This window comes from Zalophus californianus, chromosome 16, assembly GCF_009762305.2.
Source record: "Zalophus californianus isolate mZalCal1 chromosome 16, mZalCal1.pri.v2, whole genome shotgun sequence".
NCBI classification, from domain to species: Eukaryota; Metazoa; Chordata; class Mammalia; order Carnivora; family Otariidae; genus Zalophus; species Zalophus californianus.
This window is the reverse complement of record NC_045610.1, coordinates 41986821-42001041: the sequence shown is the minus strand read 5'-3', so window position 1 is coordinate 42001041 and position 14221 is coordinate 41986821. Positions and strand designations below refer to the sequence as shown.

General features: G+C 39.1%; 1 protein-coding gene across 12 annotated transcripts in view; it reads left to right on the top strand.

Moving 5' to 3' along the window:
* BRCA1 (BRCA1 DNA repair associated) overlaps positions 1 to 14221 on the top strand; it is a 67316-nt gene that overhangs the window by 12315 nt on the left and 40780 nt on the right. For 9 of the 12 annotated variants that reach the window (XR_003525088.2, XM_027624565.2, XM_027624567.2 and 6 more), the window contains exons 3-9: positions 875 to 928; positions 7936 to 8013; positions 9586 to 9674; positions 10254 to 10393; positions 11794 to 11899; positions 12890 to 12935; positions 13892 to 13968. Coding sequence is in view for 11 of the 12 variants with exons in the window: in XM_027624565.2 (XP_027480366.1) it covers positions 875 to 928; positions 7936 to 8013; positions 9586 to 9674; positions 10254 to 10393; positions 11794 to 11899; positions 12890 to 12935; positions 13892 to 13968 (590 nt within the window). In the remaining variant the exon portion in view is untranslated. The remainder of the gene's footprint in view (positions 1 to 874; positions 929 to 7935; positions 8014 to 9585; positions 9675 to 10253; positions 10394 to 11793; positions 11900 to 12889; positions 12936 to 13891; positions 13969 to 14221) is intronic. The other 3 variants (XM_027624569.2, XM_027624568.2, XM_027624573.2) reach the window with 2 other exon arrangements.

Sequence of the window (14221 nt, the reverse complement as noted above, 5' to 3'; positions counted from 1 at the left end):
TGCTTGGCAGGAAGCCTGCTTCTCCCTCTCCCACTCCCCCTGCTTGTGTTCCCTCTCTTGCTGTGTCTCTCTCTGTCAAATGAATAAAAAATAAAAATAAATTAAAGAAATTTAAGGGATGCCTGGCTGGCTCAGTCCATAGAGCATGTGACTTTTCATCTCAGGGTGGTGAGTTCAATCCCCACATTGGGTGTATCGATTACTTAAAAAAAAAAAAGAAAAAGAAATTTAAAATAAAAAGGCAGTCACACGCAAAAAAAAAAAGTGCTGGGTGCCTGGGTGGCTCAGTTGGTTGGGCGACTGCCTTCGGCTCAGGTCATGATCCTGGAGTCCCTGGATCGAGTCCCATGTCGGGCTCTCTGCGCGGCGGGGAGTCTGCTTCTCCCTCTGACCCTCCCCCCTCTCATGTGCTCTCTCTCTCAAATAAATAAATAAAATCTTAAAAAAAAAAAAGTGCTGTGAGGGGATCCAAAAGAAATACAAGAAGTTTGTTGTCTTCATGGAGCTTAAAGTTTAGTTAAGATATAGGATGTTCCTCTCAAATTTAGCTTGAAAAATGTATCAGTGAAGACTAATAAATAATGGAGTAATGTCAGCAATCTTTTAAATGCTAAAGATAATAGAGAGTATTGAAAAGAGTAATATATTTTGTTTTGATAGCTGAAAGCTCAGGAAGGTAAGGATCATAATTCTCTGTTGTATTTTTGGCTCCTAGCGCAGCAGACATTTAACAAATACTTACTAAATGAACTTAAAGCCTTACCTTGACTCAGTTACAGCAGCTTAAAGTTGCACTTCTTTACCAAGAATTTATTTATATTGAAATGAATTATTGAGCCTTCTTTCTTTTTTTTTTTTTTTTCTCTCCTTCTAGTCTGGAGTTGATCAAAGAGCCTGTTTCCACAAAGTGTGACCACATATTTTGCAAGTAAGTTTGAATGTTTCATGTGGCTCCATCATTTAGCTTTTGTGCTTATTCTTCACAACATAGGAAATACCTAACTTTATAGAAGCTTTAGCTACTTCAGTTAAGTGAAAAAGAAAAATCTAACTGTTTCATTCTTCCTTGGAGTACTTAACAAAACCTTTGGAAATTGGTTGTAACCATAGTTCCTGGGAAAATATTGGCATATTTATCTAGTGGGATATGAAATCATTCTGAATAGCCGTTTGTTTTTGTGTCCATGGGTGAAAGCAGGTTGCAAGCGATTGTGCAATAAGCAATTTCCCAGTTTCTCCTTTCTGTTATTTCTTTTTTTATTTTTAGAGATTTTATTTATTTATTTGTCAGAAAGGGACAGCGAGAGAGGGAACACAAGCAGGGGGAGTGGGAGAGGGAGAAGCAGGCTTCCCGCGGAGCAGGGAGCCCGATGTGGGGCTTGATCCCAGGACCCTGGGATCATGACCTGAGCCGAAGGCAGACGCTTAATGACTGAGCCACCCAGGCACCCCACTCCTTTCTGTTATTTCTGTTCATCAGTCTGCTTTCTTCCTTCTAAGGTTCAGTGTTTGCATGCTTCATAATCCTTGTGAAGATAGGAAAGGATCTGATATCAGTTTATATTTAGGCTGAAATTCATTCATACCAATGATTCAAGTTATATTTACATTTTTAAGGATCTTGTCTTTTGAAAATGTTTCTTGGTGAAAGAATTTGAGAAAACATTTGGTGGGTGATTTGGTGAAACAAGGGGGTTCTCTCCTCCCTGATGTAAAGCTGTGATTGAGACTGGCCCTGAATGCCAACTAATTTGTTTTTAGATATTTTTAATCGGAAATGAAAGCCATGTCTACGGTAATGAGTTTACTAGCACAAACGCTTACATGATGCAGAGCATGTTTCCCTTCTACCCCCAACCCCTGCCTTTCCCTTCCCTCCATCTCTACACCCAATGTGGGGCTCAAACTTAAAACCCTGAGATCAAGAGTCGCATGTTATACTGACTGAACCAGCCAGGCGCTCTCTCAGGAACTTTCTTTAGGAATTTTTAATTCAGGAGTTCTTAAGTTGGGATTTGTGAATGGTTTTCATGAATGTCCTAGAATTATATTCAGTTTTAAATTTAATTGTATTAAAAGCTATAGGCATGTGCGGTTTCCTGGGAAAGAAAGCCCATAATTTTCATCAGATTCTTAGAATGTTTCCATAACCTAAGAAACATGAAAACTTCTGTGATAAGGATAATGAGGCTGGTTGAAGTTGAAGGAAACCTGTTCCCTCCTTTTTTTTTTTTTTTTTTTTTTGTTTTTAACCTGTTCCCTCCTGAGGGATATCCGAACGCAGGTCTACCAGCTAGCTGGACCCTTCCTTCCTCTGAATTCTACCTTATTCTTCCCATTCATATGTCCCAACAAGGCACCAGAGCCCATTCCCACTGCCTCTCACCCCTTCCCCATGCCACCTCACAGTCCTAGATCTTCTCCCACGAGTTTCCTTCTGATTCCTGAGACCCTTCTCCCCGTCAGGTGCCAAGGCAGTACAGCTTTATCACTCTGCTTTTAGAATTTTTAGTTTTGTGGCCCCTGGAGGGAAGCTTCTCTAACTATTGTGGTATACAACTGGTTTCTTTGAGATTGATACTTTTGTGAAACAATTTAAAAGTCCAAGTATTGGGACACCTGGGTGGCTCAGTCGGTTAAGTGTCTGCCTTCAGCTCAGATCATGATCCTGGGGTCGGGGGATCAAGCCCTGCATACCGCTCCCTGCTCAGTAAGGAGCCTCCTCTTCCCTCTTCCTCTGCCCCTCCCCCCACTCATGCTATCTCTCTGGCTCTGCTCTCTCTCTCAAAAAATAAATAAAAGTCCCAGTATTTAAAAAATTATACATAGATGAAAATTAACCTTTTAAATTCTGGGACTTTCACTGTTTCTTCGTGAGAATCTTTCTGAAATGTACCATGTGCTTTCCTGTCACCTTGAGTAATGAATACATAATACTATAGTGAGTAAAGAAGAGATTGCATTGTGAACATTCATTACTTTGAGAGCTTGTGGAAGAAGGAAATTACAGGCAGAGTAAATAATATGAGCAAAGGTATGAAGAGAAGAAAGTAGACTGTCCAGGGAAAAGAAACTAACTGCATACATGTATAGGAGTTGTGTCGGGGGGGCGCCTGGGTGGCTCAGTCGGTTGAGTGTCTGACTTTGACTGTGGTTGTGATCTCCGCAGTCCAGGTAAGTGGTGAGTCAGTGTCAGGGAGGTTTGACGGCCAGATACATTAGATCATGATATCAGGGAATTCTGGAATTTAGCAGATTGGGTTGGTACATCAGAGATGTAGAAATAGGCAAGACACGGATAATCTGGCAAATAGATTGAACATAGTCTCTCAGGAGTCTAGGAGCAAAAATGAACACAAGTGTAGGGTGGTGGTTATAAGGGAAGAGATGTGGCAGGGATCCAACTATAGGAGGCTGAGGGTTAGGGTAAAGATTCCTGTCCCTAAGAGACAAGAACTTTGACCATGGGACTGGGATACTGGGCAAGGAACCTAGGCACTATCTTCCAGATGAAGAGCTCAAGATAGATTCTTAATCATTGGGTCTAAGTACAAATAAGAGGTTTGATCAAGAAGACAGCCCTGTTATCAAAACTGACAAGGTGTGGTGGGACCAGCAACACAAATGGACACTGAGGTGCTAAGCTATGGAGCTCTCAGGGTCTTTGTTTCCTTTAACTAGGGAGTGCATTGGTTCATGATCTGTTGGCAGGAATCCAGGGCGCACCCAGTGTAATTGTAGGAAGCCAAAAGTCATCCTGCCTTTATTTTGCCCAGACTTAGAACTATTAATTTATTGTTTCCTGCTGGGATAGATTTGGACCAACAGCTCAAAATTAAATGAGTTTCCATAACATTATTAATTATAGACGTGCCCAGAAATACTCTGTAAGTACTCTGAAAGTCCCCCCAAATTAGTTTGTGTCACTGTGATTTTACTGTTTCTTATCAGCTTTAAAAATCTGACACCACTCTTTAGAAAACACTACATTGGCTTAAAAAATACATTGTTTTTCCTTAAGCATCAGGCTTTAGAAATTGAAGAGGCTGAAAACTTGGGGTGCCTGGCTGGCACGTGACTCTTGGTCTCGGGGTTGTGAGTTTGAGCCCCACACTGGGTGTGGAGATTTCTAAAAAATACAATCTTAGGGACGCCTAGGTGGCTCAGTCAGTTAAGCGTCTGCCTTTGGCTCAGGTCATGATCCCAGGGTCCTGGCATCAAGTCCCACATCAGGCTCCCTGCTCGGTGGGGAGTCTGCTTCTCCCTCTCCCTCTGCCTGCCACTCTCTCTCTCTCTCTCTCTCTCACAAATAAATAAAATCTTAAAAAAAAATACAATCTTAAGACTCACGTTTTTACTGAGAACCTCGTATAGAACTTACATATATGTGTGTGTTCTCATTTAATTGGTGCATCACATGGCTTCCCCAGAGCTCTAAAACAGAGTTTAACAAATTCTTCTCAGCCATGAAGGATATACCAATGTTCTGTTGATCTGTCGGTACGTTCCTTAGCTTAGTCTTTTCAAGTCATGTACAAGTTCATTTTCTCTTTTGAGTTTAGTTAACCTTGAGGCATCTGTTCTTTTTCTAGCATAAGGAAAGATTGGAACCTATATCTTGGTTGATTTCTACTTACCTAGCTCCCCTGCATTATTTGTGTAATTATTGTACAGGCTACGACACTCTGTAATGTAGCTTGTCACTCTGGCTTAGCTACTGTATGCTGCAGTGCTCCGTTCAGGAGATTCCCTCCCTCTCCCTCCTATGAAATGGGTAATTATACCATTTGCCAGTGTAACGCACTGATGCCTCCTAGGGCCATTATGATATAGTATAGGTAGGATTTGCATCTTCTCAAGGAGTGGTAGCCTCGTCTGTGGCTCTTTAAAGGGGATTATATACAATGCAGGTCGCTTTTTGACACGCCTGTCCGCTGCACTATAGAACTGTTGTTGAGTACAGCATGGCCAGGGAGCATCTGTATAGGTGAAGAAGGACTCTAGTCTCCTTGACCATCCCTAGGGCCCTCCGTATTGTAAAATGAAGACAATACATCAGGGTTGTTGTGTGGAATAAGAGAGGGCACTGTGTGTTTGAGAACTTGGTCAGTAGAAAGTACTCTCTGCGTCTGCTGGCTCACCATTCCCACCGCCTTTTCAACTCCCTCTTTTCTTTCATGGTTCTTTTCACTGCCAATGTCTGCTCCCTGCTCCCTTCCCCAGTCACCTCCCTCGCCAGAATATTCTGTTCTTTATGATGGCAGGGATTTTATTTTGCTTTTCCGCCGAATCCCCCTGCATCTAGAACAGTACTGGACATGTAGTAAAGATTGGTGATATGACGAATCCCTGTTGATAATGATTGTCCCCACAGCTGTCTCTACTGCTCTCTTCCCTTTTTCCCTTTCTACCTGTCTTTTCTCAGAGTCTTTTGTCTTCTTCCTAAGGGAACATTGATCTTTATAGACACCACCAGTCAGTAGGAATAGTATTTTTTTTTTTTTTTAAGGAAGCAGACTTATTAGAATATGTTGCACGTGTCCTTCATGTCTTCTTAGGCATTTGCTGCTTCTTAGGTATTTGCTGTCTGAGATAACCACCAAAATTGTTCTCCACCCAGAGATGCTCTAAACGCCCACCTGTCCCGGAAGGGTGGAACCTTCTTCATTCCTTAGACTTCTAGTGAGCAACTTGGTTATGCCAGCTATCACGGCACACACTGTGAATATGAAAATGAGTACATTTTCTCCCTGCCTTGAGCTTTTTTTTTTTAACATTTTTATTGAAACATAATTCATATGCTATAAAATTCACCCATTTTAAGTGTACAGTTCAGGGTGGTGGGTTTGTTTTTTTTGGGGGGGGTTGTTTTTTAGTATATTCACAGTTGTGCAACCATCACTACAATCTAAATTTAGAATTTTTTTTAAAGATTTTATTTATTTGAGAGAGAAAGAGAGAGTGAGTGAGAGATAGCATGAAAGGGAGGAGGGTCAGAGGGAGAAGCAGACTCCCCACTGAACGAGGAGCTGGACTCAGGGCTCGATCCTGGGACTCTGGGATCATGACCTGAGCCAAAGGCAGACACCTAACTGACTGAGCCATTCAGGTGCCCCAAGTTTAGAACATTTTCATCACCCCAAAAAGAAACCCAGTACCCGTTAGCAGCTACTCCCCATTTCCCCTCCATTTCCTGTTTTGCAACCACAAATCTTTTTGTCTCTATAGATTTGTCTATTCTGGATATTTCATATAAGTGGAATCATATAATATATGACTTTTGTGTCTGACTTCTTTCACTGAACATGATGTTTTCAAGGTTCATATTGTAGCATATCAACACTTTGTTCTTTTTTATGGCTGAATAATATTCCATTGTGTGGATATACCACATTTAGTCTATTCATTCAGTAGTTGATGGACATTTGGATTGTTTCTGCTTTTGGCTATAATGGATAGTGCTGCCATGAACATTTGTGTACAAGTTTTGTGTGGACTTATGTTTTCATTAACTTTAGGAGCAGACTTCCAGAGTCATATGATAACTCTGTATTTAACATTTTGAGGAGCTGCCAAACTGTTGCTGCATTGTTTTATATTCCCACCAGCAATGAATGAGGATTTCAGTTTCTCCACATCTTCTGCAATACATATTTTAAATTATGGCCATCCCAGTAGATGTAAAGTAGCATCTCATCATGGCTTTGGTTTGCATTTTCCTGATGGCTAATGATATTGAGCATCTTTTTATGTGCTTATTGACCATTTGTATATCTCCTTTGAGGAAAATTCAAATCCTGTGCCTATTTTTTCGTTGGTTTATTTCTTTTTATTATTGAGTTGTAAGAGTTATTTATATATCCTGGATACAAGTCTCTTACCAGGTATATGATTTGCAAATGTTTTCTCCCTTTCTGTGGACTGGCCCTTCTCTTTCTTTCTTTCTTTCTTTAGGATTTATTTATTTGAGAGAGAGAGCAAACAAGCATGAGTCAGGGAGGTGGGGAGGAGCAGAGGGAGAGGGGGGAGCAGATTCCCCGCCGAGCAGGGAGCCTGACACAGGGCTCAATCCCAGGATCATGAAATTATGATTTGAGCTGAAGGCAGGCGCTAACCGACTGAGCCACCCGGGTGTCCCTGGCCGTTCACTTTCTTCATGGTATTATTTGTAGCACAAAAGTTCTTAAGTTTGATTTAGACCAATGTATCTATTTTTTCTTTAGTTGTTTGTGTATTTAAGAAATCATTGCTTAACCCAAGGTCAAAAGGTTTATAGTTTTAGTTCTCACATTTAATTCTGTGATCCATTTTGAGTTAACTTTTTTGGATTGTGTGAGGATTCTAGCTTCTTCTTTTTGCATGTGACCATTTGGTTGTCCCAGCACTATTTGTTGGTAGACTATTCTTTTTCTATTTAATTGTCTTGGTGTCATTGTTTAAAATCAACTGACCTTAGATGTATGGGTTTTTCTGTACTCTCAGTTCTGTTTTGTCGATGTATAGGTCTGTCCTTATGCCAACACCACACTGTCTTGATTTACTATAGCTTTGTAGTGACGTGCTGAATTTTTAAACTAATTATAATCGTTTTACTTAAACTATTTACCATTTATATCTGATTATGCAGCGTGAAATAATTATGAATAAATCATTAAATATGCCATATTAACTTTTTGGTTTTATTTGATCATAACAGTCAGCCCTATGCATGTAAGTTCAGTTTTCTTAGATCATTGCTTATGTAGTTTGGTTTTCTGCTTATGCAGCATCTAAAAACAATTAAAGCCATTGATTGTAATTCACCTGCCATTACCTTTAAAATGGCTCTTAAGGGCAGTCGGGAGATTATCTTTTCTTGGCTATTTGCCTTTTGAATACTCTCTACCAAAGAAAAAAGTAACTTGAATTGTTCTTTTCATTCTTTATAATTTATAGATTTTGTATGCTGAAACTTCTCAACCAGAGGAAAGGACCTTCACAGTGTCCTTTGTGTAAGAATGATATAACCAAAAGGTATCTAATTTGGGTGGTGATGGGAGGTTGGACACAACGACAGCAGGGAAAAGTAGAAATTCCTTCATAACAGAGCTGGTGTTCCTGTCAAACTATTCATCAGTAGAAAAATGTATAAACGAGTGTTAGGCTAATGGAGTAAATTATTTCTGAAGTCATTTTCTTGAAAGTTTTATGGTAGATCTGTCTTACAAAGGTATTAGCAATTCATTGCCTCTTTCTAACGCTTCTGAATGGCGCAAAAACGTGCAGTCTTATCTAAAATGGGACTGTACCATTCTGCCCCCATTGTCTCCAGGTCCTGCTTTTCTTTTTCTTTCTTGAGCTTGTTTCTATGTAATTATTTATACACACACAGCATGTTTATACATTGTGGGTCCCTCCCACCAGGATGTAAGTTCTCTTAGGGCACTGGCTTTTTCTGTCTCAGTCAATGCTGTTTTTTCAATGTTTGGCACATAGTACTCACTCAGATATTTAAAGGAATAAATGAATTATATTGTCCTACAACTTTCCTAAACCGAAATCTCTCTTTTGACATTATCATCTATGATGTGGGAAACAAAGGCAGAAGAAAAATTATTAAACTTCCTTACTACTTACAGTCCATTGACAAGTCCTTGAAACAGGCAGAGTGACATTCCTCTAGGGACTGAACTGCCTCCATGTTGACACTTTGCCAAGGGCAAATGGCAATCGTAGCCTGACCCTCCAGGATCTTGTAAGTCTACTTTAACATATAAAAATTCCTTTATCTCTAACCCCCAAGATAACGTTGGCGATCATCCCCCAAGCATATGCCCCACCGATATACATCTGAAGGGTCTCATGACTAAGATTTTTTGTTGTTGTTTTTTTTTAATTTTATTCTGTTATGTTAGTCACCATACTATGACTGAGGTTTTATTAGACAGTAATAAATGACCTTTTCCTAACAATAACTAGCCCCCTCAAGGTCCTGGAAACCTTGCTTACAAAATTCCTTAGAGACTTAACACTATCCCTAACTCCCTCCCAACTTGAAAGTATATAATGGGCCACTCCTCATGACCCCATTGTAGCTCTTGCTGCCCCTGTGCTTTAATAAAACCACTTTTTGCCCAAAGATGTCTCAAGAATTCTTGGCTTCGAACCCTAACATCTTTCCTACATCAGTCTATCTGCTTTTGAAGTAACATAATCATCATTTCACAGAAATCCCTGAGAGCTCAAATTAGGAGGTTGGGTGGATGGGGTTCAGGTGTTAAGAATGGTAAGTTCTCTATACAGTGGATTTATATCTATTATGGATTCAGAGTACTGTTATTGTAGATATAGGCTTTTGGTAGACTTGAATGGCAAAAAAACAAAACAAAACAAAAAAACATTATGAAAACAACCAATCCTGCCACACAGTTTGTTCTGATGTTGATAATGTTTTGATTGTAGTGTAATGCCACTAATAGCTCTGCTCTCTAAATATCATTTTTTTAGTGTTGCTACATCTCTTTGTTTACACATCTTTCCTTATTTTAGTGTCCTTAAAAAGTTGATAATCCTTTGCTGAGTGTTTCTCAAACAATTTAATTTCAGAAGCCTACAAGAAAGTGCAAGATTTAGTCAACTGGTTGAAGAGCTGTTGAAAATCATTCATGCTTTTGAGCTTGACACAGGATTGCAGTGTAAGTGTTGCATAGCCCCGGGGGCCAGCACTCAAGTGGCTGGCCGTTAAAACTCAGGAAGTTTTCACAGTTATCCTGTGAATAGGCAATAACACCTTTTGGTCTATGTTACTTTTAACTCTTTGTCTGTGATTTATTTTTTAAATCATTCCCACTGGTCTCACACCTCATTTTATAGGTCCTGAGATGCACATTTTTCACATTTTAGCATCTCCAAAATTGGGAGCAATTTACCACCTATGGTGTGCCATTGTTAATTTAGGATGTTTTCTCTCTAAGTGGCGTAGAAAATAATGGTGAGTCTTGCATCATTGGTATCTTGGATTCAATGAAATATGGTATTAATAGGCAAATTTGTTAGTATTGAGGTGGGAAAAAAAAAGATTAGAAATAACTTTGACAGTGTGTGTGTTTCCTAGGAGTAGAATTTCCAAGGTAGATTAAAAAAATGTTAGGTAAGCTTTAATGCATTGTCTTAACAAACCAGAGAGAGCACACACAGGATTTCTTTTGGTTCTTTGACACAGTTACTGTATTGTTTCTAACTACAACAATAACATTTCCCTTTGTAATTCATAGTTGCAAACAGCTATAACTTTTCAAAAAAGGAAAATAACTCTCCTGAGCATCTAAAGGAGGAAGTTTCTATTATCCAAAGTATGGGCTATCGAAACCGTGCCAAAAGATTTCGTCAGAGTGAACCTGAAAACCCTGCCTTGGTAAAGCCATTTTCATTTATTTTGGTAACATCTCTTTATTGAGCATTGTGAATTAGTGAAGGTGCTAGATGCTCATGAATTTATATAAAAAGTCAGTAAACATAGGGCACCTGGGTGGCTCAGTCAGTTAAGCATCCTACTCTTGGTTTCAGCTCAGGTCATGATCTGGGGGTCATGGGATCAAGCCCCGCGTCGGGCTCTGTGCTCAATGCAGAGTCTGCTTCAGATTATCTCTCCCTCTCTCTCCTGCTCAATCGCTGTCTCTCTAATAAATAAAATCTTTAAAAAAATAAAAACTTTTTTAAAAAAAGGCAGTAAACAAGGTAAGATAGTAAATTAAGTGGTTGGTCAAGAGTTAGAAGAGCTGAGAGAAGGTCCACGTACCTAGTGTGGGCAAGAGAGACCTTCTGGGTCCATCCCCTGCTTTAGTGCTTTATCCATTCTGATGCTTGTCTGAAATAGCCATGAGGTCACTGATGTCTTTAAGGTTTGAACTTGCTGTTTTGTTTTTTTTTTTTAAGAGTTATTTATTTATTTGAGAGAGAGAGAATGAGAGAGAGCACAAGAGGGAAGAGGGTCAGAGGGAGAAGCAGACCCCCCACTGAGCAGGGAGCCCGATGTGGGACTTGATCCCAGGACTCCAGGATCATGACCCGAGCCGAAGGCAGTTGCTTAACCAATTGAGCCACCCAGGCGCCCAAGCTTGCTGGTTTTTAAAATAACCATCTCACGGCAGTTCTTCAGGCCTGAGGAAGTATCTTCTAATTTTTTTTCTTTGAAAAGTTGCCTGGGAAAAAAGTCAGTGTTTACCATTTAAAAATTGCTTCAATTTAAGAGGCATAATTGTCAAAGAAAATGCAGTGATTTGCTCTGTTGTTACTTGCATATGAATGAATAATGCAGATCTTAAAAATAATAGTTCTCATCGTACCAGCATTCATTTTTCAGTAGATGTTGAAGGACTCAAAAAGAAGGAAAGCTTCATCAAAGTAATGTTGGATTTTTAAATATTCTTTCCTATACTGAATGTTTTTAGGATTGCTGGGTTTTTATTCATAACCCTGTTATCAGGTATGATTAGAAATGTGTACTAAATGAATCTCATTCCCTTTCTATACTATGACACAAAGTATTAGCTTCAAAATACGCTTTTCTTCAAAAAATGACATGGATAATACATATTCAGTTTAGAAAACTTAAAACAACAGAGAGAGGAAAAAATATTCAAACCACATATTACTCATACATTTTGATTTGTAGTTTGCCAAGTGTTTTTTCCAGGTGTCAGATTTTAGCTAATTATGATGGTCTGTTTTATCCATGGCCTGGAGTTTCTCTTCAAGAAAAGAAACACAGAACCGGCCAACAATTAGTTGATCATTCTTTACTGTACTGCTTAGCAGGAAACCAATCTTAGTGTTCAACTCTCTGACCTTGGAATTGTGAGATCTCTGAGGACAAAGCAGCAGATACAGCCTCAGAATAAGTCTGTCTACATTGAATTGGGTAAGAGACACAGATTTTGTAAGTTTAGAATAATAGTTGCTGGATTATTGTCTTACAGTTAAACCAAAAGCCTCATAATTTATACAATGACAGGGAACTTTGGGAGTGGAAATAAAATAATTTTATTTTTCCAGCCTTATGGTGTGTTACAAATAGTGTAAAAGATGTGGCACTCACCTCTTTATAAAATAAGACCCTTGTTTTATAAAGAGAGCAAAGGAAGGCTGTCTTGATTATAGCATGTGTAAACATGCTTTGGGAAGATGGAGAGTAGGCATAAGAAATAACATGATGGGATGGCTGCAGCATTCGGAGGGATCCAGGATACATTGTACTAGACTAGGAAGACTTTTAAGAAGAGCTGAGCTCAGTTCAAACAGGTCTCTCTAATTGTCTTATCTTTTAGAATGTATTTATAATTGGAAAGAGTGACCCTCTTTGGGCTCCCAAGCACCACATTTGTCTACCATAGCACTTACCAGATTCTCTTGGAATTACCTGTATGTCTTTTCCCCTCTTAAAGATCATAAGTCCCAAGACAACAGGTATTGTGTCATAAAAATAATCAAAATAACTATAATAGTGAATATTTAGGAGCACTTACCACGGTCCAGGCACTAGTGGCCCTCACTTGCAAAACTCATTTAAGATCCATGGCAAACCCCTGAAGTTGTTAATGTTATTATACTTATTTTACACGTGAGCAAAGAAAGGCACATGGAGGTTAAGACATTTTGCCAAGAAAACAAAGCCGGCGAGTGGCAGAGCCGTGATTCAGACATGGGAATTCTGGCGTCAGAGCCTGTGCTTGGGACCACTCCTCTGTGTTACCTGCCATAGGTTTCATTATGTCTGAAGATTTTATATATATAGTGAGTGTGCAGTAATATTTCTTGAATGAATATCTGTTGTGCAGCAAGTATATTTATTGAGTGTAACTCTTTCAGTAAAAATCCTTTTATTGATTTGTTATCTGGGGAATTTTTTTAGGATCTGATTCTTCTGAAGATACAGTTAATAAGGCAAGTTATTGCAGGTGAGTTAAAGAGAGCCTGTGTCTATGTAGTTGGCATTTTTGTATTTAGTTAATTAATATTAAGGATTGGTATTTAGGTTACAATCATGGCATTGGAATAGACCTTAAAGGGAGTTTACTTTTTATAGGTGAGAAAACCTGTCTTAGTGGAGTCCAGAAGAGTATAAAGTAACAGAATTCTGCTCAGACTTGCTTCTAGCAGATGGTTGTGTCTAACTTGTTCCTCATGCACAGTAGTATTTTGGCTCATGAAAATATTAAAGGACTTCATTTTCAATTCTTTTTTTGTTCCTTAATTCCGTCTATCTCTCAAGCTTTGTCTATATAAATTATACAGTAATCTACAAGCCACTCTTCCCCCCCCCCAACTGGGTTACCTGTCAAATTGCTTTCCTTAGGAATTATTGCTTAACCCTAAGATCTGTGATGGCTTGTCTGAACTATGGTGGTACCATTGCCAGTCAGATCTTGTTTGCAAATGACTTTTTCCTAATCTCTCATTGGGAGAGAATGTTTTTTAGCTGGAAGAGAAGCAAAGAGGCAGTGTTGCGTTCTATTAGGATGTCTGCTCTATCCCAGTGCTCCCTTTGTTTGAGTATCTTTGCTACTGCTTTCTCATTAAGATAGGCTTTTAAATTATGTTGGTTTTTTTTTTCCCTTTACTATCTTTGGGTATTGTTTGGCTACCATTTAAATTTTAGTTCTTTTGCCCGTCCATAAAGCGATGTATCTATGCGACTACTCTGATTTTTGTGACTGTTTTTCCTTAGTCTTTGACCATTTCATTTTGACTGGAAGTTTCTAAAGCAGAGTGCAAACTTCAAAAAGTGAATCAAATTGATCAGCTTACTGCAACCGTACCTAGAGGAGCTAAAATAACTTGATCTTGCTTATTTGACAGCTCTGTGAGCATATAACTAGGGTTTCTCATTAAGGCTTCTGTCTTTTCTCTCTAGTGTGGAAGGCTACGAGTTGTTACAAATCACCCCTCAAGGAGCCAGGGCTGAAGCCAGTTTGAATTCTGCAAAAAAGGGTAATGATAAGTCTTCCCAACTTAACGGGTATTGAAGAGAGAATGGGTAGATCCTGTACTGTAATCAGATTATTCTGAAGACCATTTGGGATGTTTATAATTCACAACATCTCTTTGCAGAGTTAGAATGTCTTTCTTTCTCAAATGTCATGGTACAGGCTGATCTGTTTCAAAGACACAAGGCTGATGTGATTATAATAGTACCCTATGTAACTGGTTGTTGCCTTTTACTTTTAATTGACATGTTTGTGTT